This window comes from Equus caballus, chromosome 19 (genome assembly GCF_041296265.1).
Source record: "Equus caballus isolate H_3958 breed thoroughbred chromosome 19, TB-T2T, whole genome shotgun sequence".
Classification (NCBI taxonomy): domain Eukaryota; kingdom Metazoa; phylum Chordata; class Mammalia; order Perissodactyla; family Equidae; genus Equus; species Equus caballus.
Window position 1 is genome coordinate 47,109,653 of NC_091702.1, and position 25,355 is coordinate 47,135,007.

The 25,355-nt window shown below is 39.7% G+C and overlaps 1 protein-coding gene across 4 annotated transcripts in view; it reads left to right on the forward strand.

The window, feature by feature from the left end:
* PARP9 (poly(ADP-ribose) polymerase family member 9) overlaps window positions 1-25,355 on the forward strand; it is a 41,674-nt gene that overhangs the window by 12,220 nt on the left and 4,099 nt on the right. For 2 of the 4 annotated variants that reach the window (XM_014732852.3, XM_070243708.1), the window contains exons 7-11: window positions 7,528-7,588; window positions 11,276-11,653; window positions 15,053-15,189; window positions 15,807-15,981; window positions 16,156-16,375. In XM_014732852.3, the coding sequence (XP_014588338.1) occupies window positions 7,528-7,588; window positions 11,276-11,653; window positions 15,053-15,189; window positions 15,807-15,981; window positions 16,156-16,301 (897 nt within the window). In that variant the 3' untranslated portion in view covers window positions 16,302-16,375. Of the gene's footprint in view, window positions 1-7,527; window positions 7,589-11,275; window positions 11,654-15,052; window positions 15,190-15,806; window positions 15,982-16,155; window positions 16,376-25,355 lie in introns of those variants that run through there. The other 2 variants (XM_005601933.4, XM_005601934.4) reach the window with 1 other exon arrangement.

Sequence of the window (25,355 nt, forward strand, 5' to 3'; positions counted from 1 at the left end):
CATAATAACTACCATCTTATGGAACTGTTGTGAGGATTAAATGAGTTAATCCATGTAAAACACTTAGAAAAGTACCTGGCACACAGTTAGCCCTCCATAAAGGTTAGCTGTTGTTATATCAGCTGTAATGAGCTGTAGTTCCCTGAGTGCTGAACTGAATACTAAATTAAGTGAATTGTTTATCTTTTTTTCCTCCAATTAGATTATAAGTTCTTTAACTTATACCAGGGGTACATCTGGCTACTTTGGCCATGACCCTAGTACTACCCTCAAATTCAATCTATTCTTTCTTAATTCCTCTGTAGGTGACCTCAGAGGGAAGTCAGTTGTGGTCTAACACAAATGGAGGGACCTGTGTGTAGAGGAGTGTGTCTGTGTGTCTGAGGACAGAGATCTATGTGTCTAGCTTCTTTAGTTTCACTTCACCCCAGCTTTTTGTTCTACAGTGGCCAGATCAAGCTAAATTTCTAATATGTTAATAGTTCCCCGATATATTCAGCATAATTAGTATATATTGCTGTGCTGTTCTGTCTTTAAAGTACCATCTCTGTGCTTTATTCTCACTTAGCTGGCATTTTCAAAAGGGAGTTTAGTGATGTTAAGGAAGAATAAAAAGGAAATGAAATAAGATACAGCCTGTTAAAATAGGCTTTCAAGACATCAGTTTGTGATTCTCCCAACAGCAACATCCAAGTGCTAGTGCCACTTCTCAGGCATGTGTCTAGGTTTTAGGTATAAAAGGTCTTGCTTAGTGTCTGGTAGAGTGTGGCTCTGAACACTAGTCCTCTGACTGCTTACTTTCTCACCTCCCAGCCTGTCTCCATGTGGGTGGTTGCCATTTTATCTCTCCCTACAAGAAAACGAACTTATACTTGTTCTAGTTTGCTCCTTCCTCGAACAAGTGTAAAGGTTCTTATTCTTTTTACTACCTGATTAGACACAGGGAAGTTTGTAGCATATGTTGACTTACATTGCTGACTTCAAGCTATCAATATGACATCACTGAAGGTGGAGTTGGGAAGAGATGTTCACAATGGACTTTTGTGAGCCAATGTAAGGTGGCTCCAGTACACCATGGTGTCTCATCCACAACTGCAAGATGGTGGCTAATTACCCAGTGAAGTAGCTTGCCTTCTAGACAAAATGAATCATCCTGTCCTTCAAATGGAGTTCACCTGTTCCCCCTAGAGCAGAGGACTATCACTGGGGCCAGATGGGTGCCCTGAGTACATCCCTGAACTGCTCATGATGCACCGTATCCCTACAAAAGGAATTAACCACATCTAGAAAAGAAAGTTCATTCTTTCCAACACGCAAACAAAAATGTACTTGGGACTTCAATAAAAGTGGAAAGATCACCCACAGTCTGAGGGCTCCCCTAGGAGCTAATAATAAAAATAGCTGCCATGTATTGCATTGGCCAAGGACTGTGCTAAGAAGATGTCTTATTTCATTCTCCCCTCAGTCCTGTGATGAAGCCACGATTGTCATCTCCATTTTACAAATGGGAAGCATATTAACCCAGAGCTAGTCAAGTACATGTACACAGCTAGTCAAGTGGCCAAAACAAGATTCCAACCTGAGTCTGTCTGTCTAACCCCAAAGCCTGTGTTCTCAACCACTAAACAAAAACACAGAAAAAATAACTTGAGAGATCATACATCTTTCAGTTTTGTAACTCAAAGGAGAGGATTATCTTACACAGTAATTTACATTATACCCCGAACATTGACCATTCCTTCAGGCTTTTGTCAATATTAACACTACATTATATCCATGTGGAAGTGTGACATATGTGTACACATATGTATACACCTCTGGCCTTCTGAGAAGCACATCTTTTCTTCCCAAATAAGTCTTTGAATGAGGGCTGTGTGTTCAGAAAGATCAGAGGGCAACTTACACAGTTCCTTACAGAGGGCATTACCTACATTCCAGAAAATGCATTTGTAGACATCCAGAGTTGACCTGACTCAGGAAGACCAACCTACACTAAACTCACAATAAAGTGATGCTGATACACACTCATGAATTTTCCAACTCATGAATGACAGTGAGTAAATAACTCCCCAAGTGACTGAAATACTTGTGTTCACCAGTATTTCATGAAGATAAAGGTCCTGGGTGGAGCTGAGTATTTGTAAAAGGCGATGGATAGTCATTCATTTGGTTACTTAACAAATATTTATGGCATATCTAACTTGTGCCAGACATTATGTCTCAGAATAAGGAACACCTTCTCTAGGAACAGACTACTGACATGCCTCACATTAGGTGTTGGTCATTTGTGGATAGAGCCGGAAAAACTGCCAAATTCTTGCCATTTGGGTCGACTTTTCCAAACTCCTTCCAGACCATCTCCTTGTTATCCACATCTCCTATGTTATTGATACTGATTAAGTTACAGTTTTCTTTCACATCTAATGCAAAAGACTTGCCTAATTGATTTCTTACCCTGTGATACATCCTGACTTTTAAAGTGACTTCTGGAGAGAGCTGATTTTTATCCATTTTGCACTTGGCAGCTATTATTAGTCTATTTATCAGCAGATCGTGTTATCTCATTTGTTTTATCTCCAAGTCCTTGGACAGGGAGGGCAGGGAAGTACCCTTTTATGACCTCTCTAGGTACTAACTATGGTAAGATTGAGGGCTTTTTGTTCTGGAAATAGCAGCTGCAGATAGAATTTATGAAGAAAATGTCCTACCGATTAAGAAACTTCACTTTTAAGGGGTGGAGGACGATACTTCAAGCAAATAGCAAGGAAAAAAAGGCAGGTGTTGCAATTCTCATATCAGACCAAGTGGATTTCAAAATAAGACAGGTAAAGAGAGACACAGAGGGACAATATATAATGATCAAAGGGACACTTCATCAAGAAGAAATAACGCTTATAAATATCTATGCACCCAACACAGGAGCACCGAGATTCATAAAGCAACTATTAACAGACCTAAAGGAAGATGTTAAAAACAACACAATAATAGTAGGGGACCTCAACACCCCACTCACATCAATGGACAGATCATCCAGACAGAAAATCAACAAGGAAATAGTGGAGCTGAATGAAAAACTAAAACAATTAGACTTAATAGACATATATAGATCACTCCACCCTGAAAGAGCTGAATACACATTCTTCTCAAGGGCACATGGAACATTCTCTAGGATAGACCATATGTTGGGAAACAAGGCAAGCCTCTACAAATTAAAAAAAATTGAAATAATAACAAGCATCTTCTCAGATCATAGTGCTACAAGGCTAGAAATTAATTACAAGAAAAAAGCTGAGAAAGGCACAAAGATGTGGAGACTAAACAACACTACTGAACAAGCAATGGATCATTGAAGAAATTAAAGAAGAAATAAAAAAATACCTGGAAACAAATGAAAATGATAGCATGCCGTACCAACTCATATGGGATACAGCAAAAGCTGTATTAAGAGGAAAATTCATCGCAATACAGGCACATCTTAACAAACAAGAAAAATCCCAAATAAGCAACCTTAAAGCACACCTAACTGAACTAGAGAAAAAAGAACAAATGAAGCCCAAAGTCAGCAGAAGGAGAGAAATAATAAAAATCAGAGCAGAAATAAATACTATTGAAATGAAAAAGGCAGTAGAAAGGATCAATGAGACAAAGAGCTGGTTTTTTGAGAAGATAAATAATATTGACAAACCACTAGCCAGGCTTACAAAGAAAAAAAGGGAGAAAGCTCAAATAAACAAAATCAGAAATGAGCGAGGAGAAATAACAACAGACTCTGCAGAAATACAACAGATTATAAGAGAATACTACAAAAAACTATATGCCAACAGAATGGATAACCTAGAGGAAATGGATAAAGTCTTGGACTCCTACAATCTCCCAAAGCTCACTCAAGAAGAGGCAGACAATTTGAACAGACCAATCACAAGGAAAGAGATAGAAACAGCAATCAAAAACATTCCAAAGCATAAAACCCCAGGACCAGATGGCTTTCCTGGGGAATTCTACCAAACTTTCAGAGAGGATTTAATACCTATCCCTTTCAAGCTATTCCAAAAAATTAAGGAAGATGGAACACTTCCTAACACATTCTATGAGGCCAACATCATGCTGATACCAAAACCTGACAAGGACACCACGAAAAAAGAGAACTACAGGCCAATATCACTGATGAACATAGATGCAAAAATTCTAAACAAAATTTTGGCAACCAGAATTTAGCAATTCATCAAAAGAATCATACATCAGGATCAGGTGGGATTCATACCAGGGACACAGGGATGGTTCAACATCCGCAAATCAATCAACGTGATACACCACATCAAAAACTGAGGAATAAAAACCACATGATCATCTCAATAGATGCAGAGAAGGCATTTGACAAGATCCAACAGCCATTTATGATAAAAACTCTGAAAAAAATGGGCATAGAAGGAAACTACCTCAACATAATAAAGGCCATATATGACAAACCCATAGCCAACATCATACTCAATGGGCAAAAACTGAACGCCATCCCCCTGAAAACAGGAACGAGACAAGGATGCCCTCTATCACCACTCTTATTTAACATAGTACTGGAGGTCCTGGCCAGAGCAATCAGGCAAGAAAAAGGAATAAAAGGAATCCAAATAGGGAGGGAAGAAGTGAAACTCTTGCTGTTTGCAGACGACATGATCTTATATATAGAAAACCCCAAAGAATCCATTGGAAAACTGTTAGAAGTAATCAACAACTACAGCAAAGTTGCAGGGTATAAAATCAATTTGCATAAATCAGTACCATTTCCATACTCCAGTAATGAACCAACAGAAAAAGAACTCAAGAATACAATACCATTCACAATCGCAACCAAAAGAATAAAATACCTTGGGGTAAATTTAACTAAGGAAGTGAAGGACCTATATAATGAAAATTACAAGGCCTTTCTGAGAGAATTGGATGACGACATAAGGAGATGGAAAGACATTCCATGTACATGGATTGGAAGAATAAACATAGTTAAAATGTCCGTTCTACCTAAAGCAATCTACAGATTCAACGCCATCCCAATCAGAATCCCAATGACATTCTTTACAGAATTAGAACAAAGAATCCTAAAATTCATATGGGGCAACAAAAGACCCCGAATTTCTAAAGTAATCCTGAGAAAAAAGAACAAAACGGGAGGCATCACAATCCCTGACTTCAAAACATACTACAAAGCTACAGTAATCAAAACAGCATGGTACTGGTACAAAAACAGGTGCACAGATCAATGGAACAGAATTGAAAGCCCAGAAATAAAACCACACATCTATGGACAGCTAATCTTTGACGAAGGAGCTGAGGGCCTACAATCGAGGAAAGGAAGTCTCTTCAACAAATGGTGCTGGGAAAACTGGAAAGCCACATGTAAAAGAATGAAAATTAACCATTCTTTTTCACCATTCACCAAAATAAACTCAAAATGGATTAAAGACCGAAAGGTGAGACCTGAAACCATAAGGCTTCTGGAAGAAAACGTAGGCAGTACACTCTTTGACATCAGTATTAAAAGGATCTTTTCGGACACCATGCCTTCTCAGAGAAGGGAAACAATAGAAAGAATAAACAAATGTGACCTCATCAGATTAAAGAGCCTCTTCAAGGCAAATGAAAACAGGATTGAAACAAAAAAACAACCCACTAACTGGGAAAAAATATTTGCAAGTCATATATCTGACAAAGGCTTAATATCCTTAATATATAAAGAACTCTCGCAACTCAACCACAAAACATCAAACAACCCAATCAAAAAATGGGCTGGAGACATGAACAGACATTTCTCCAAAGAAGATATACTGATGGCCAATAGGCGCATGAAAAGATGCTCATCATCGCTGATCATCAGGGAAATGCAAATCAAAACTACACTAAGATATCACCTTACACCCGTTAGAATGACAAAAATACCTAAAACTAATAGCAACAAATGTTGGAGAGGTTGCAGAGAAAAAGAAACCCTCATACACTGCTGGTGGGAATGCAAACTGGTGCAGCCACTATGGAAAACAGTATGGAGATTCCTCAAAAAACTAAAAATAGAACTACCATACGATCCAGCTTATCCAAAGAGCTTGAAGTCAGCCATCCCAAAAGTCCTGTGCACCCCAATGTTTATTGCAGCACTGTTTACAATAGCCAAGACGTGGAAGCAACCTAAGTGTCCAGCAACAGACAAATGGATAAAGAAGATGTGGTACATATATACAATGGAATACTACTCAGCTGCAAAACAGAACAAAATCATTCCATTTGCAATAACATGGATGGACCTTGAGAGAATTATGTTAAGTGAAATAAGCCAGCGAGAGAAAGATAATCTGTGTATGACTCCACTCATATGAGGAATTTAAAACTATGGACCAAGAACAGTTTAGTGGATACCAGGGGAAAGGTGGGGTGGGGGGTGGGCACAAAGGGTGAAGTGGTGCACCTACAACATGACTGACAAACATTAATGTACAATTGAAACTTCACAAGATTGTAACCTATCAATAACTCAATAAAAAAAAAAAAGAAACTTCACTTTTACAGTTCAAATGCAAAGCAAAATCTAGTCTTTACCTTATTATCATCTTTTCAGTGAAGTAATTATTGCCAATTGAATCAACTTTAAATAAGGAAGACACTGAATTTGTTGGTTCCAAACCCCAGGAGAGATGAAATTTTTCAAATAGACACTACATTAAAGGATCTCCATGGCAAAATACACAAACCTTTGTCTATAGACTGTCATTTAGTAATAATTACAATAGCTTACATATATTGAATGCCTACTGTGTGCCAGGTACAATTTTAAGTACCTACCTCTAGGAATTGATCATTTATTCAACCACAGGCAACGCTTGGTGTGCTATATAACTTTTTAAAATGAATTTGTTTTATTTGTTACAAGAGCATCTGTCTATATTTGTCTTCTTCACATATCCACAGCTTCCGTTCACTGTCTAATATGCAATGAGCAGGGCATTAATATCTGTTGAATGAATGATTATATTTTGCTTTGGCTTTTTAAAACCAGAGTTTGATTTTCTTTTCATTTTTCCTATACTTGTTTCTCCTACATGTTCTAATAGATTGTGGTGCTGCACTTGCTGTTCCCTAGGACTCCAAAAGTCTGCTTTAAAATGCTTTTTTTTTTTTTTAAAGATTTTATTTTTTTCCTTTTTCTCCCCAACGCCCCCCGGTACATAGTTGTGTATTCTTCGTTGTGGGTTCTTCTAGTTGTGGCATGTGGGAAGCTGCCTCAGCGTGGTCTGATGAGCAGTGCCATGTCTGCGCCCAGGATTCGAACCAACGAAACACTGGGCCACCTGCAGCGGAGCGCGCGAACTTAACCACTCGGCCACGGGGCCAGCCCCTCCAAAAGTCTGCTTTAGATTTGTGGCAGTGGGAATGGGGGCTGATGGAGTGGATGAGGTCAAGTGTGGTGTGTGCAAGTAGAGAGGGATTTTGACGACAATGGCTAAAATGTCGACTCACGACTCTGCTCTGTTTTGCTTCTTGTAGATTTTCTGGGCTGAAATGGCAAAGAATATGTCCAAGCTGCAGGGTCTCAACAATTACAGTGGTGAGTAAGAAATTCACAGGCCTAGAAGTAGAGTCTTTCACCATAGGCTCATTCTTTTCTTGATCATCTGAACTAATGGAGGGGAGAAGAAGAAGAAATAAGCCAAAAGTATTTTATTGTGTTCCTGCTTGGATACCAACCTGCTCTCTACCTGACCATGATTCTTATTTTTGCTCAGTCTAATTTCAAGATATAAACAGAGAGAGGCCAAGTTTCAGTAGGTAATCCACAGTTGGGTAGTTCATTCAAAAATAGCTGCCTATAATTTTTTTCTAAGAAAAAGTTCTGTCCTTCATAATGTGACAAAGCCACAGTTACTCTTTCTGCTCTGAATGGAGTTACATCTAAATGGGGTTACTGATTAGTAATTATAGAAAACACATCTCAGTAACACCAGATAATAATAAATGGATTAACCCAATGCTATCCAAATCTGAATAATCACTGGGATCGTGATGGAAACCTTAACAAACAAAAATATGTATAGGCCCTGACTCTACAGATTCTGATTCAGAAACTCTGGGTCTGGGCCCACCATGTATATTTTTCAGTGCTCCCTAGTCAGTTTTGCTGCTGAACCGGGTTTGGGGATCACCAGACTAAACCAGTCCTGGTGGCTGAGGGTGGAGAAGGACTAACTTTGTCTTAGAACTCCATTTCTTTAGTGGAGTTTGAGTGGACCAAAATGTAATTGCCTCATGACAACTAGGATGTGTACTTCTGAAATAGTCTGTTAATGTACAGTGTTGTATAGATATTAAGAACACTAGGGGCAGGCCTGGTGGCACACTGGTTAAGTTTGCACGTTCCGCTTCGGCGGCCCGGGGTTCGCCAGTTCGGATCCCAGGTGCAGACATGGTACTGCTTGGCAAGCCATGCTGTCGCAGGCGTCCCACATATAAAGGAGAGGAAAATGGGCACAGATGTTAGCTCAGGGCCAGTCTTCCTCAGCAAAAAGAGGAGGACTGGCAGATGTTAGCTCAGGGCTAATCTTCCTCAAAAAAAAAAAAAAGAACACTAGACATTCAACCAGCAATAAAACTGTTATGATATCTCCCATTAGGGTCAAAATGATTTGCTTACACCCTTTAATAGAAGAGTTCACTTATGGACGTTCCATGGTCCGGCTGTGCTGGAAAAGAAGGGGGAACTTTAAGAGCTCTGGTCTGTGACTGTGTCTCTTACGAGCCTGTTTATTTATCTGTAAAATGACGACAGACTCGTGTGAAAATAATTGGAGATTATGTATGTAAAAATGCTCTGTAAGTTTCAAAGCACTAAACAAATGCCAGGGGATAAATAACGAATGAGAGGATAGACAAACTCTCCAGGTGGCCCAGAGGAGGGAGAGCTTCCCTCTGACTGGAAGGGATCAAGAATGGCTTCATGGATGAGATGGTTCTAAACTGGGCTTTGAGGATGACAAGATTGTCAATGGCCAGAGTTGGTGGGGTGGGGCACCCAACGTGAAGAAAACCCTCAGACGCAAACAAATGCAATGCATGTTTGGGGAACCACAAGGAATCTAGGGAAGCTAGATAGCAGGAGTTTTAGGTGAAGATAACATGGAAGAGAAACATACACACGTCTTTATGTCATTAATCTGAATAGCGGGGCCAGGCATTACCATTTACTTCAGTAATTCTTGAGGACATCTGTAAAGGAATTATAGCACAGGACAATAATTGACATTAATAATGATTAACGATAATGACCTCAGATTATCAAGGGAAAGTTAAACAATTTAGGAAGGTAGGGAAGTGTGTTTCTGCTAGAAATATTTAACTTTTCAATAGTTCAAATATGTTTTGGTGCTAGAAGAGTATCCTTCAGTGATCTGAACAATTTAGTTATCTAGAAGAACAATTCTTTCCTGATAGTGATGGCTAAATGAAGCATCATCATGTACTGTTTTTATTTTCTCCTAAAAAGTCATATAAGCTCCCAAGCAGAATAGGGGTTTAAAAAAAAAGTATGCCTCTAATTTAAGAACCTTTATCGCTTCTTAATATTGTGTAAAACACTGGCTTTTATTTTTACTCAGAGCCCATACTCCCCCTTACTTCTAGGTCTGTCCTGGTACTTTTTCATAGCTCCTGGTACCACCCAACTGCTATATCAGGGAAAAGATGCTAATTACCACTATTGTCCTGGGATCACTCATTGGGAGGCAGAATAGTATGAGCACTGGAGTCAGACTGCCCGCACCTAATAGCTCCATGGCCACCACTTTCTAGATCTATAACCATGGGCAAGTTACTTACTAACTCTCTGAATCAGTTACCTCATTTGTAAGATAGGGCTACCAATAGTACCTATCTCATAGGGTTGTGGGGATTGAATAAAATAATATATGTAAAACACCTAGAACAATGCCTAGAGAACATAGTAAGTGCTCAACTTACTTTTTCCCTTTAAAATATGTTTCTGAGATTGACCCATGTAGCTAAAGTTCACTCCTTTTCATTGCTATAATAATATATCATTGTTGAAGGATATTTGGGTTATTTCCAGTTTTTTTCTGTTAAAAACAAGAATGTGAACTTTCTTGTACATGTCCCCTGACACACAGGTGCAAAAATTTCTTTAAATAATATAATTACAGGAGTGGTTGTTCCAGGTTTACATCTGTTGTGTATATACAGGAGTTTCAGTTGCTCTACATCCTTCTCAATACTTGATATTGTCAGACTTAGGAGTTTTTGCCAATCTGGTGGGTGATTTTTCATTTTCCTGATTACCAGTGAAGATGAGCATCTTTTCACATATATATATGGACCATGTGTGTTTCCTCTTCTGTGACATCTTTTGCCCAGCTGGTTACTGGGTTGTTTCTTTTTCTTAATGATTTGAAGGAATTCTTTGCATATTCTAGATACTGCCTCCTCTATGAATTCCCTCTCAGCTAGTCCATTGCCCACCCTTCCTTTTTTATTTTTATTTTTTGTAATTTGGGTTCAGAGTCACTCTAATCCATCAGGGATTCTTCCTCTTCATATTTATGTTTACTCCTTGTGGAGAGGGGTACACATGAGTGAGTTGGAATCAAGTCCTGTTTCCTTTTCTGCTGGGATATACTATGTCCAGCAATAGCTTCTAAGCTCCACATGCTTTTTGTGGAGATGCAAAATGTCTTGTCACACATATATAAAATATAAAAAGGAGTCCCAGGTAGTGGAATTATAAGTATTTCTTCCTTTCATTATACTTTGATAATTTCCCAATTTTTAAATAATAAACATGTATTATTTTTATAATCAGAAATACATGTTGTTTTTAAAGAATTTTCACTCTTTAAGCTCTCTGGCTTGCAGAGATGTTTGATTTTAAACCTGGTCATAGCAAGAGGTTAAGGAAAATCCCATTCTGCAGGAAATAGTTGATTACCATCCAGAGTGAGATCACAAGGGGAACCCATCTGTGAATTGACAAATGCAACAGAGCAGGGGCAAAACTTGATAAAGCCAACCCTTACAAGCTAAACTCGGTGTTCGTAAGGAAACTGTAAACTATATATTTAGATTTCCTTTGTACCCAGCACAGATCTCAGAGATAGGTGCTTAATTGAAGCTGCTATTGCTGACAATGGTGACAATAACCTTGCGGTAAACACTGGCCATGGTGTTTTGTTCTCCTCTGGTTTAAAACTCACCTGCCTTCTATGGTTGCTTATGATAATCTTTTCAGTCTCTCAGTGGACCGGAGGGGAGAAACGAGAAAATGGGCTCAAAGCTAAATCTCCTGCCATCACTCTGATGGGACCCAACCCAGAAAAGATGACTGAGGCCCAAGCTTGGATCCAAAGGCTACTCACTCTCCAGGACCACATCATTGAGAATAATCATATCCTCTACCTTGGGAAAAAGGAACATGACATTTTGTCTCAGCTTCAGGAAACCTCAAGGGTCTCTATCTCAGAAATTATCAGTCCTGGAAAGGCAAGTTTAGAGATTAAAGGAGCCCAGGCTGACCTTATTGAGGTGGTTATGAACATTGAACGTATACTTTGTAAAGTTCAAGAGGAAATGGCAAGAAAAAAGGAGCGAGACCTTTGGAGCTTGTCCGGTGAGTAACTTTCTGTTAAGTTGGAAAGTCAGCTCTTCCAATTGTTCCTTCTTTTGTATGTGACCATGCATGTGTGTATGTGGGTAAGAGAGAGAATGAAGAAGAGAGACAGCAAACTATACTGGTCTGTGTTAGGCCATAAACTTTTATAACCATTTTTTGGCTCTCTTTCTACCAGCAGGGTTAATTATTAATAAATGAAAACACACACACACAATTGGATTTACTTATGATGACATGGATTGCCTAAGAGGCAATTACATGGAAAGCGTAGGGTAACCCAAGCCCAGGCTGTGGGGAAAAAAGTACATCTCTAATTCTGCAGAGGAGCATTCTAATGTAGACAGATTCCATTTGATCAATTCATTTCTTTGAGATCTATTGCATTTATTTGTTGCTGGCAGCATTAGGAACCCTAAAATTACTTACTTTGAGGCTTCTCACCAATGTAAATTATTCATTGGTACTGTGAAGTACACTCAAGTATCACCCATTCAGTGGGGCAAAATCCATCAGGATGACGGGGAATTTGGGCCTGGAGAGATCCTTTGAACATAGCCCTACAGCTAACTGGGAAATTATATCATTGAAAACACTGACTTGGGAGACAGAGGCTTATGTCATTCGTTTATTCAACTAATGTATATTGCATCCATGATATGTGCCACGCATTGTGCTAGGTGCTGGGGAGACAGTGATAAGATGGAAGTTGTTCCTACCCAAAGTCTAATTGGGGATACCAAGAAGTAAGCAGGTTAGTTATGAAAGAGGAGGGTAAAAGTGCTCTGGGAGCACCTAGAAGAGGCACCCAACCCAGACCTGGGAGGTCAGGGGAAAGCTTCTCAGAATGGGTGTCATAGAGGGAGAACTGAAGACTAAGTAGAGGTTAATAAGGCAAAGAAAGAAACTTCCAAGAAATCAGAACATAGCAGAGCCTAGATTATGTAAGACTTTATAAATCACATGAAAGATGTTCAGAGTTTTTCTTGAAAAAATGGGGAGGCTTGAAGGATTTTAAGCAAAGATAAGGTCAGGCTTGTATTTTAGAAAGATCACTGATTGTTAGGTGGAGAATGGATTTAGTACAAAAATTCAGATGCAAAATTTCATAGGACACCTTATTTTCACCATGTGTTGTAAAAATAATTCAGGTAGAAATGGTCAAAGTGAGTGGGAGTTTGCAATAAACGTTGTATCCACATTCCACAGAAAACCAAGTGTCAGAAAACATGGACAAAAATAATACACAAGAGTGAGACACAAGATTATGATTTTTACTTAGCTTTTGAAACGTAATGATTATGGATATTTAAACTGACACTGATACTTCTCAAGAGAACAAGAAACAAAGAAACATTGATACCCTATAAAGCTTGTGGCATTACTTTAAACTAATTGCATTCCTAAGGTTGACCCATTCTCCCAGCTATTGGCAATTTAGTCATATAAGTCCCTTGTTCTGCTGCAAGGTCGCATTTTTGGTAGTTGATGACTAAGCATATTATTCCACAGCAGTGTTTCAGAAGTTCATACAGATTCACCCTCTTTTAATCAGATTAAGATCTTTATTAACAAAATGGATAATTTTATTATTGTATGGAACATCAATTATCCATCAGAACAATAAGATTTAAATAACAGAAGTTCGGCATCTCCTCTCTCTCAATCCTTCCTGGTGAGCACTTATGATAGCAGGAGTTTGTGGATCTTTGAGTCTCCACTGCCCAGCCCAGTGTCTGGCATGCAGTAGGAGCTCAGTAAATGTTTGCTGAACTCAAGTGAACTGAACGCTAATACCATACTTTATAAATGTGAGCTATTGCCCTCCAGATTTAATTTACAGTCTCTTCCTTTGAAATTTCCTGGCTTTTATGGAGTTTTGTCCTCTCTGCTTTCCAGATTTATATGTTGGCCCTATAGCAAGTTTCTCTGGATTTATCATCTGCTTTTTGTGGTTAAATTGAGCCACCTCAAGGGGCCGGCCCCATGGCTGAGTGGTTGAGTTCGCGTGCTCCTGCTTCGGCAGCCCGGGGTTTCGCAGATTCAGATCCTGGGCGTGGACATGGCACTGCTCATCAAGCCATGCTGAGGCGGTATCCCACATGCCACAACTAGAAGGACCCACAACTAAAATATACAACTATGTACTGGGGGGATTTAGAGAGAAAAAGCAGGAAAAAAAAAAAAGAAAAGAAAAAGAAAACAAATTGAGCCAACTCAATTAGATAATGTGCTGGGGAATGAGCTCATTTTGGTATACCTAGTCAAACTGAAATTTACTGAGCCTTTTTTGGGGTTTCCATTTGTCCATCTGTATATTTAGTCCAATAAGGAGCTCCTTTGGGTAATAACAGGTTGTCCCTTGAATTTAAAAAAGGAAGGAAGTAAGTTAAGGAAGGGAGGGAGGAAGGAAGAAGGAAGAAAAAAAGGAAGAAGGAAGGAAGGAAAAATATGACACAGTAGACTTTTGTCTCCAAATTATGCTCTTCTTGGTTGGGTGGTATATGAGTGATACATGTACCAAATATTCTGCCTTGCCCCTTGCAGAAAGCACTGGTGAAAGCCAGGTGTATAATTTGGATCTGTACTTATTAGCTGTGTGATATTGGGCAAGTCACTTAAATTCTCTGAGTTTCAATTTCCGTATTTGTAAAATTGTGTTAGTTATTTCAGTGCTAGTGTTGTAATGCTAAATGAGGTAGAGATATTAAATCTTTTTGAAAACGCTGAAGTGTTATATAAATGTCATACTGTTGTCCATCATTCCTTAATGTTTTCTTAGGCCTGTCTTTTTTTGTTGATGGGCATCCTGATTAGAAATACAAACATTTCCTATGAGCAACACAATTATATATCATCATTATAGCAGTGATGAGGGGAGTATATATTAATGCTCTTTTTTCTCTCATCCCCTCAGCCTCATAATCTGAATCATCCGAGGACAAATTTATTAACCCCTATTTATCCTATGACTTCCTTTTTTTATTTGAGGAAGATTAGCCCTGAGCTAACATCTGCCAATCCTCCTCTTTTTTGCTGAGGAAGACTGGCCCTGATCTAACATCCATGCCCATTTTCCTCGACTTTATATGTGGGATGCCTGCCAAACATGGCATGACAAGCAGTGTGTAGGTCTGCACCCGGAATCCGAACCAGCAAATCCCGAGCCACCGAAGCAGAATGTGCGAACTTAACTGCTGTGCCACCGGGCTGGCGCCTACCCTACGACTTTTCATACTATTGTAGCTCTCCTTGCATGTCCTACACTTATGGGTCATACAATTTAAACTGGCTAGTCTTATTCCTCCAAATTTCTATAATTTGTTTCATTAAATTTCTTTACAAACCTTTTTCCTCTCACAGAACATTGAGACAAAGTTTTGTGTTACTCATTTTTAGGACAATGGACTGATCAGCAACCAAAAAACTGGGATGAAATGAAAGAAATTACATTTCAGAAACATGTAGTGCTTTCAGCTGAAGAAATTCAGGATCAAAAGAAACGGTTTAAAAACTGTGGTTTGCGAGTTATAAAGGTATACTTCATTAAGGGAAGGATTTGATTCATCTTGCTATTATTTGAGTCTATAGCCAAAAGAAAAATTCACCTGCTGATAACTCTAAGCTAGCTGCTCATTGACCTGGAATCCTAGGAATGTGACTGAAAGGAGGGGACGGATAGGCAGGTACAAGGGTTATAGTAGGAAATCAAAAGGTATAGAAGCATAGATCAAGACTCAGGAAAAAGCTATCTGCCTGTCTTGAAGGAAAATAAAAGTAATGAAATAGCATTTATCACACTGTATTATAATTATTTACCTATTTTTATGTCTCGCTATAAACTATGAGCTTCAAGAGGCCAAAGACTGTGTCTACATTGTTGACAATTTCATTACCAGTGCCTGGCACATAGTGACTGCTCAGCGAATTTTGATTAAATGAATTTATCAAAGAAAGGACAGGGAACTTTGAAGAAATAGAAGTCAGACTAGGAGAGGGTTGGGGCCAGGAGAGACTCTTATACAACTTTATATGGAAAGCAAATGACATACGCAGTAATATGCACATAAATGCCTTTAGTTTTGAAGCAGAGTATCAGGCAATTTAAATAGCAGTTCTCCAGTCTCTTTTTCATTCATTTCCTGGGTTCCAGGTGGAGAAGATAGACAATGTGGTTCTCATGGCTGCCTTCCAAAGAAAGAAGAAAATGATGGAAGAGAGAAAGAATAGGGCACCTGTGAGCCAGAGGCTGTTTCAGCAAGTCCCACACCAGTTCTGTGAAGTGGTTTGCAGAGTTGGCTTTCAAAGAATGTACTCGGTGCCCCACGGTAGGTGTCAGCCCCTCTTAATTGGGGCTGCCATATGTGGGAAGTGGCGAGCAGATATCAGCAGATGACTCACTGCCAAGAGCATCTGTTGCTCTGGTGAGGGGATCATTTGTGACTAGGACTTAGTGGCAAAGTCATTTGGAAAGGGTCATATTTTTTCTTTTTCCTTCATAGGTTTTGTTGCTGATGGGTTTTATGTTGAAAGTGCTACCAGTAAGATCTACAGTTCGCTACTTTTCTTCTTTCTGTGTTTATGTGTCTTATCTGCAGGGAGCACTCAGGATCGCGCTTTTTTTTCCTTATCTCCACAAAATTATTAACACTACCAAACCATCCTCATCCCTTAATTAAAAGGGCATTTTCCTGAAGTTAATAAAGTTGGTCTTTCCTCTTCCATCTTCTTCATTTCCTGTAGCCTGCTAGTGAGTGAATGAGTTAGATATCATCTGGCAGGTGAATAACACCTGAAGATCCTTCTCAGCTATGGGAGTTCTACGTGTAGCTTCCATGTCTCTTTTCAGCTGTACAAAAATACTGCCTACTTAATTGCTATATTGTCCCCTTTAGATCTCCCCAAAGGAGGCTAAGAAGCTTAGTAATAATCATGGAAGGTACCCACCAATGCAACTTGATTTTTCCTGGTCTATTAAATATGTGACTCTTGATCTTTACCTTTCAAAATATGTAGCATAATCCTTGCCCTAGAGCTAACTCCAATCTTGTTTTCTAGAAAGGAAACAGTCTGGAAATCATCTTCTCTTTGCCTCAGAGAGAACACAAGCAATACCTGGGATAAAAATTGAACATGGACAATTCCTGGGGGTAAAAGTTGATAAATGAATCCCCACCAAGAAGTCTTTGAGTGTAACCAGGAAAGTGATGATCAGTATGGTCCTTTCGCTGGTAAAGACCTAAAAATTCAGAACTTCCATTTGCTCCTAAACCCATTGTAACTGGCTTCTCTGCACTCCCCGCCCCCCAACTCTTCTACTTAAACTACTCTCACTGAGATCATCATTGTCCCCCATTTTCCAAATCCACTGAGTACCCTCTTTTCAGTCTTGTGGCAGACACTGCTAATTGCCTACCCAACATCTGTACACATCTTTCTTCCCAAAACATCTAATAACACACCATCCTTCCAAGGAAGACAGACCCAAAGTCTCACCCTGTCTCATCATCAGCCTCAAGTCTGGGCAGTCCTCTCTTAAAGCTTAAAGGCAAGGTAATTGCCCTAACACACTCATATAACAATAGGAGAAGGAGCAGGAAAACTGCAATTAAAACCTCCCAGTTCAAAAGGGGAAAAGGAAACACACAAGTCACTGGTCCATACCACTAGACACACACTGCTGGACAAGAATAGTGAGGACTCTTGATTCTGAGAGTGGAGTAAGACCCTTGTTTTGCACTCTGGGAAAAATCTTCCCTATGTATTGCTGCCCTTGGGCATTTCTAGGTCCACTGCCAACCAAGGGTCCACGGACTGCCTCAGGGACTAGAATGCTTTCAGGCTACTGACGGCTAGGCTTGTGGTTTCTTCAGCAAAACAGTTCCTTTAAAAACTCAGCAGGCATGAGGCCTGTTTGCTTCTGGTCAAGTTTGTGTCTTTATAACCTAGCCAAAGATCTTGTCTCCATCTAGTCTTTAAGCCTCAAGGTTCTGGTCTTTTACCTACTGGCCTCTGTGCTCTGCCCATCTCTCTAGCCCTCAGCTTAAGTACCACTGCCTTGAAGCAATTCAGACAATAGACTCAGTGGGTAGACGCTACCCAAAATGTGACTTGTGCCAACATTTCTGATGAGAACGCTTAACTGAAGGTGCTTGAGAAACCCAGGGGACGTCAATTTTATCACCACTGAAGCTGTTTCACAACCCATTTTTTTTACCTAGTTTTCATTTGGAGTACAAAGGCTCTTGACTTTGTCATTCCTGCAAGGTTCCAAATTATGGGACTTTCAGTCAATTTAGATGGCCACCCTTAGGCAGAGGGGGCTTCTATTACCAAAGGTTTATTATTTTTTTTTCTATCTTTGCTTATATTCCAGCCAGTTCTATTCTGAGTTCATATCTTGCTTGTAGGACTTGACTGAATGTAGCAAGAATGAGCCTACATGCTTGCAGTTTCTGTATTGGGTTCATTCATTCATTCCACAAGTATTTATTGAGCACATTCTATGAGTCAGGCCCTGTGCTAGGTGGGAAGGACCCAACAGCAAACCAAATATAGAGTTTCAGCCCATATAATTTATAATCTAGTGAATCCATCTGTTGCCCATTCCTTAAATGTTGGTGTTTTCTGGAGTTCTGAAGGAAACCTTCCCTCTTTTTCCTCTACAATATCCCCCTGGGTGATTGTGCCTATTCCGTTGGCCTCAACTTCTACCTCTATGGTGATGACTTACAAATTTGTAGCTCTGACCCCCTACCTCTCTCCTGACCTGTAGGTCCATATTTCCGATGTATTTTGGACATCTCTACCTAGATGTCCCATGGCCACCTCAAACTGAACTCTTTTCTTGGCTATACTTTCCCCTAAGAAATACGCTCTTTTTCTGATACTCCCTAACCTGGCCAATACCATCACCATCTATCTAAGAGGTCTCCTAAGCTGGTAACTTTGTCATCCTCCATTCCTTCTTTTTTCTCACTCTTATAGCTAGGCAGTCACACAGTCCAAGTGATTCTCTCTCAATAAAGCTCTCAGCCCAGCCTCACCTCTCTATTGGTACTGCCTTAGTTCATCGACCCCTAGGCCTAGAGGATAACTAGGTCTTTTCCTTGCCTCAAAACCACCCCATCTAACCTATCCTTTACTCGGCTACCAGAAATATCATGCTAAAAATTACATGCCTGTTTAACATCTGCATTCCTAGTTGCCTATGAGGTAAAAACCCAAACTCCTTAGCAGAACATGTAAGGCCCCAGCCCCACATTATTTCACCAGTCTCATCACTCAATATGTTCCTCAACATTGTAGCCATGAACTTCTTAAGAGTTTCCTAAATACTGTATGCTACTGTATGCTGTATACTTTCATGCCTCTGTGCCTTTGCATGTGGAATGCCTTCCCTCCTCACCCTTTTTAGCTCTGTAAACTCCTATTCCGTCTTCAAGACATGGCTGGAATCGCATCTCCTGGTTGACACAGGAGCTCCTGTAAGTTGTTTCCTCCTCTGTGCTCCTGCACTTCCTCCATTCCTTGGTACATGTATAACTCTAACAAGTACGAAAATGTACCGTCCCACAAAACTCAGGCATGGGACCTGTGTTCTTTATGGTTCTCTAACTGAACTTTATCTAGCTTCCATGCTCCCATGTCCCCAGATATGAAAAACTCTTGACAGTTCAAGATGAACTCAGTCATTTTCAGAGTTTTCTTGGTCCCTTTGGGGTTTAAACAGTTCCATCCAGGTTTTGCCTCTTCTTCTCCTCTTTTCTCTGAGTGCTCTAGATGAGGGGAAGACATTGTCGGGAGGGTGGTCTGGTTCATGGCCCTCATCTGTCCTCTGCCTCCCAGTATCCTCTGCTAGATAAACCATCCTGGGCTTTGGTCATTAGCACCCTCCTGTGCTTAAATTTCCAGTGCCCTTTGCTCTCAGGTAGTGTCTACACAGGGCACCCTGTTTTTCATGCTGAGGGAACTCCTCTCTGGGCCATCTCTGTGGCCCTCATATAGTGCAGGAAATTTTTGAGTGTGCACATCCTACAAGCTGAAATGTGAGATCTCATGTGACAGTCCTCATCTGTTCTGGACATCTTCCCCAGCTATTGCTACTTTCCACTCAGGTGCCAGACTGGAAGAGGGGGCTGCACCCAGTGGAGTCAGGCAATGGTCCCTTCTACTCTGGAAGTCTCCCCAGTTTTTCTAAGATTTCTATTGTTCTGCTCCATCTTGACTCCTAGGGCTGTCTTGAGGAAGTGGGGAAGTGAAGTGAACCCCTTCTCAGAGTCCCCAAGAGTTCTAGTCATGTCCTCTCTGATTCTTCTCTTCCCAGCAGGTGGAAGGAAGAAATTTTATTTATCTTGAAGTGAGAAAACTGCTCTTAGAATAGTTTGTATTCTTCTCTCCTGTGTTATATATGATATAAACTCCATGCTCTGAATTCTTCAGGCTTTTAGCCTTTTGATTCAAAAAACTCTTTTCCTCTCTCAGAAAACCTAACTCTGAAAGCCATACTTTTGAGACCATATTCCCTGCTTTGATTAAAAGTAATTATATATGATTTGGGATTAGGGGGCGGAGCAAAATGGCGGGGTGAGCTGACCTGGGATTCTCTCCCCTCCAAAATACAACAAAAGATTGGAAGAACTGAATTTCAGAGAATAAACATAATGCCAGCTCGTTAGAGACCTACAATACCAAGAAAGCGGAGATCATAAACCTTGCCTACACCCTCGGAGGCACTGGAACAGTAGGAGAGAACATTGCTCCCTCCCCTAGAGTCTGCGATCGCTGCAGCGCAGGTCGGGAAGGAGCGGGGGAGGGGCCGCGCAACTGGGGGATCATCCAGGACTCCTGCCGCTGATTCAGTGGAGACCTGCTGACGGGGGGAAAGCTTCCATCCGTGGGGACCCCATAAATCAAGGGCCTTAGGAGACCAGAGAAGAGAACTGATCTGAACCCAGACCGGCGCGTGTAACAGCCCCCACCCGCCCCCGCCCCCCCGCCAAGCCAGTGGGTGCAGCCATCTTGCCCCAAGGCAGAGAGCTCATAACACGTGCCTCTTGATCGCCATCTACTGGTGACAGGCTGTAACTGCAACTGAATTCTACCACCATGAGAAAAAACCGCTCCTCTACCATCCAGCAATTTATAAAAGCCCCAGACCAGAAGGAAAACAATGAAAACATAGAATTAAGTCCTGAGGACTTGGAATTAGGTAAACTAAGTGAGAATGAGTTCAGAGCAGCTATAATCAAAAAACTCAATGAGGTAGAGAGAAAGATAGAGAAACAAGCCGAGTTCTGGAGTTACTTCACAAAAGAGATTGAAATCATAAAGAAGAATCAAACAGAATTACTTGAGATGAAAAACACAATGGACCAGATAAAAGAGAATACGGATTCCCTGAATGCCCGTGTAGACAACATAGAGGAGCAAATTAGCATAATCGAAGATAGACAGGCTGAATGGTGCCAGACAGAGGAAGAAAGAGAACTAAGAATTAAAAAAAATGAGGAAAATCTCCGAGAGATAATGGATTCAATGAGGAGTAAGAACATAAGGATCATAGCAATTCCCGAGAATATGGAAAAGGAAAATGGACCAGAAAGTGTGCTTAACAAAATTATTGAAGAGAACTTCCCAAATCTAGGGATCAACAGAGAAATGTGTGTAGAGGAGGGTTTTAGATCTCCTAGATTTGTCAATGTAAAAAGAGCTACCCCACGGTACATAGTAATAAAGTTGGCAAAAAGGAAAGATAAGGAAAGAATACTCAGGGAAGTAAGAAAAAAAAGAGAATAACCTATAAAGGAGCCCCTATCAGACTGTCAGCAGATTTCTCTACAGAAACCCTACAAGCTAGGAGAGAATGGAGTGACATATTCAAAGCTTTAAAGGATAAAAATCTTCAGCCAAGAATACTCTATCCAGCAAAAATTTCCTTCAGATATGAGGGAGAAATTAAATCTTTTCCAGACAAACAAAAGTTAAGGGAATTTGTAACTAAAAGCCCTCCATTACAAGAAATCCTCAAGAAGGCTCTCATACCTGAAAAAAGAAAAAAGGGAGAAAGGGGACACAATCCACAGACTAGGGAGACCGATGGATAGAACCAGAACAGGATAGCAAATATTCAATTATAGTATTAGGGTAAAGGTAAGGAAACTACCAAAACAAGGACGATCTTAGCACTCTAACTACCAATTAATAAGACGAATTGGAATAAAAAATGAAAGTAATTATTTAGGAGGGGAAGAGCAAAGGGTCTAAAGCAGTATTGGTCAAGTAGGTAAGAGACCACCAGAGAATAGACTATATTATACACGAGATTCTAAATACAAACTTCAAGGTAGACACTAAAATAAAGTACAGAACAGAGTCACAAATCATAAATAAGGAAAAAGCTAAGAAACCCAGCATAAGAAATTGCAGTATTAAATGGGTAGTCTAAAGCACACAGGAAAAGAAACGCAGGAAAACAAGATAATGAGTGACAGATTAACAGCACTCAGTCCACATGCATCAATAATCACTCTCAATGTGAATGGATTGAACTCTCCAATAAAAAGACACAGAGTGGCAAAATGGATTAAAGAACACGATCCAACAATTTGCTGCCTCCAGGAAACACACCTCAGCCCCGAGGACAAACACAGACTCAGGGTGAAGGGGTAGAGGACAATACTTCAAGCAAATAGCAAGGAAAAAAGGCAGGTGTTGCAATTCTCATATCAGACCAAGTGGATTTCAAAATAAGACAGGTAAAGAGAGACACAGTGGGACAATATATAATGATCAAAGGGACACTTCATCAAGAAGAAATAACGCTTATAAATATCTATGCACCCAACACAGGAGCACCAAGATTCATAAAGCAACTATTAACAGACCTAAAGGAAGATGTTAAAAACAACACAATAATAGTAGGGGACCTCAACACCCCACTCACATCAATGGACAGATCATCCAGGCAGAAAATCAACAAGGAAATAGTGGAGCTAAATGAAAAACTAAAACAATTGGATTAGAAATTAATTACAAGAAAAAAGCTGAGAAAGGCACAAAGATGTGGAGACTAAACAACACACTACTGAACAAGCAATGGATCATTGAAGAAATTAAAGAAGAAATAAAAAAATACCTGGAAACAAATGAAAATGATAGCATGCCGTACCAACTCATATGGGATACAGCAAAAGCTGTATTAAGAGGAAAATTCATCGCAATACAGGCACATCTTAACAAACAAGAAAAATCCCAAATAAGCAACCTTAAAGCACACCTAACTGAACTAGAGAAAAAAGAACAAATGAAGCCCAAAGTCAGCAGAAGGAGAGAAATAATAAAAATCAGAGCAGAAATAAATACTATTGAAACGAAAAAGGCAGTAGAAAGGATCAATGAGACAAAGAGCTGGTTTTTTGAGAAGATAAATAAAATTGACAAACCACTAGCCAGGCTTACAAAGAAAAAAAGGGAGAAAGCTCAAATAAACAAAATCAGAAATGAGCGAGGAGAAATAACAACAGACTCTGCAGAAATACAACAGATTATAAGAGAATACTACAAAAAACTATATGCCAACAGAATGGATAACCTAGAGGAAATGGATAAAGTCTTGGACTCCTACAATCTCCCAAAGCTCACTCAAGAAGAGGCAGACAATTTGAACAGACCAATCACAAGGAAAGAGATAGAAACAGCAATCAAAAACATTCCAAAGCATAAAACCCCAGGACCAGATGGCTTTCCTGGGGAATTCTACCAAACTTTCAGAGAGGATTTAATACCTATCCCTTTCAAGCTATTCCAAAAAATTAAGGAAGATGGAACACTTCCTAACACATTCTATGAGGCCAACATCATGCTGATACCAAAACCTGACAAGGACACCACGAAAAAAGAGAACTACAGGCCAATATCACTGATGAACATAGATGCAAAAATTCTAAACAAAATTTTGGCAACCAGAATTTAGCAATTCATCAAAAGAATCATACATCAGGATCAGGTGGGATTCATACCAGGGACACAGGGATGGTTCAACATCCGCAAATCAATCAACGTGATACACCACATCAAAAACTGAGGAATAAAAACCACATGATCATCTCAATAGATGCAGAGAAGGCATTTGACAAGATCCAACAGCCATTTATGATAAAAACTCTGAAAAAAATGGGCATAGAAGGAAACTACCTCAACATAATAAAGGCCATATATGACAAACCCATAGCCAACATCATACTCAATGGGCAAAAACTGAACGCCATCCCCCTGAAATCAGGAACGAGACAAGGATGCCCTCTATCACCACTCTTATTTAACATAGTACTGGAGGTCCTGGCCAGAGCAATCAGGCAAGAAAAAGGAATAAAAGGAATCCAAATAGGGAGGAAAGAAGAGAAACTCTCACTGTTTGCAGATGACATGATCTTATATATAGAAAACCCCAAAGAATCCATTGGAAAACTGTTAGAAGTAATCAACAACTATAGCAAAGTTGCAGGGTATAAAATCAATTTGCATAAATCAGTAGCATTTCTATACTCCAGTAATGAACCAACAGAAAAAGAACTCAAGAATACAATACCATTCACAATCGCAACAAAAAGAATAAAATACCTTGGGGTAAATTTGACTAAGGAAGTGAAGGACCTATATAATGAAAATTACAAGGCCTTTCTGAGAGAATTGGATGACGACATAAGGAGATGGAAAGACATTCCATGTACATGGATTGGAAGAATAAACATAGTTAAAATGTCCGTTCTACCTAAAGCAATCTACAGATTCAACGCCATCCCAATCAGAATCCCAATGACATTCTTTACAGAATTAGAACAAAGAATCCTAAAATTCATATGGGGCAACAAAAGACCCCCGAATTTCTCAAGCAATCCTGAGAAAAAGAACAAAACGGGAGGCATCACAATCCCTGACTTCAAAACATACTACAAAGCTACAGTAATCAAAACAGCATGGTACTGGTACAAAAACAGGTGCACAGATCAATGGAACAGAATTGAAAGCCCAGAAATAAAACCACACATCTATGGACAGCTTATCTTTGACAAAGGAGCTCAGGGCATACAATAGAGAAAAGAAAGTCTTTTCAACAACTGGTGCTGGGAAAACTGGACAGCCACATGTAAAAGAATGAAAATTGACCATTCTTTTTCACCATTCACCAAAATAAACTCAAAATGGATTAAAGACCGAAAGGTGAGACCTGAAACCATAAGGCTTCTGGAAGAAAACGTAGGCAGTACACTCTTTGACATCAGTATTAAAAGGATCTTTTCGGACACCATGCCTTCTCAGAGAAGGGAAACAATAGAAAGGATAAACAAATGTGACCTCATCAGATTAAAGAGCCTCTTCAAGGCAAATGAAAACAGGATTGAAACAAAAAAACAACCCACTAACTGGGAAAAAATATTTGCAAGTCATATATCTGACAAAGGCTTAGTATCCTTAATATATAAAGAACTCTCGCAACTCAACCACAAAACATCAAACAACCCAATCAAAAAATGGGCAGGAGACATGAACAGACATTTCTCCAAAGAAGATATACTGATGGCCAATAGGCGCATGAAAAGATGCTCATCATCGCTGATCATCAGGGAAATGCAAATCAAAACTACACTAAGATATCACCTTACACCTGTTAGAATGACAAAAATATGTAAAACTAATAGCA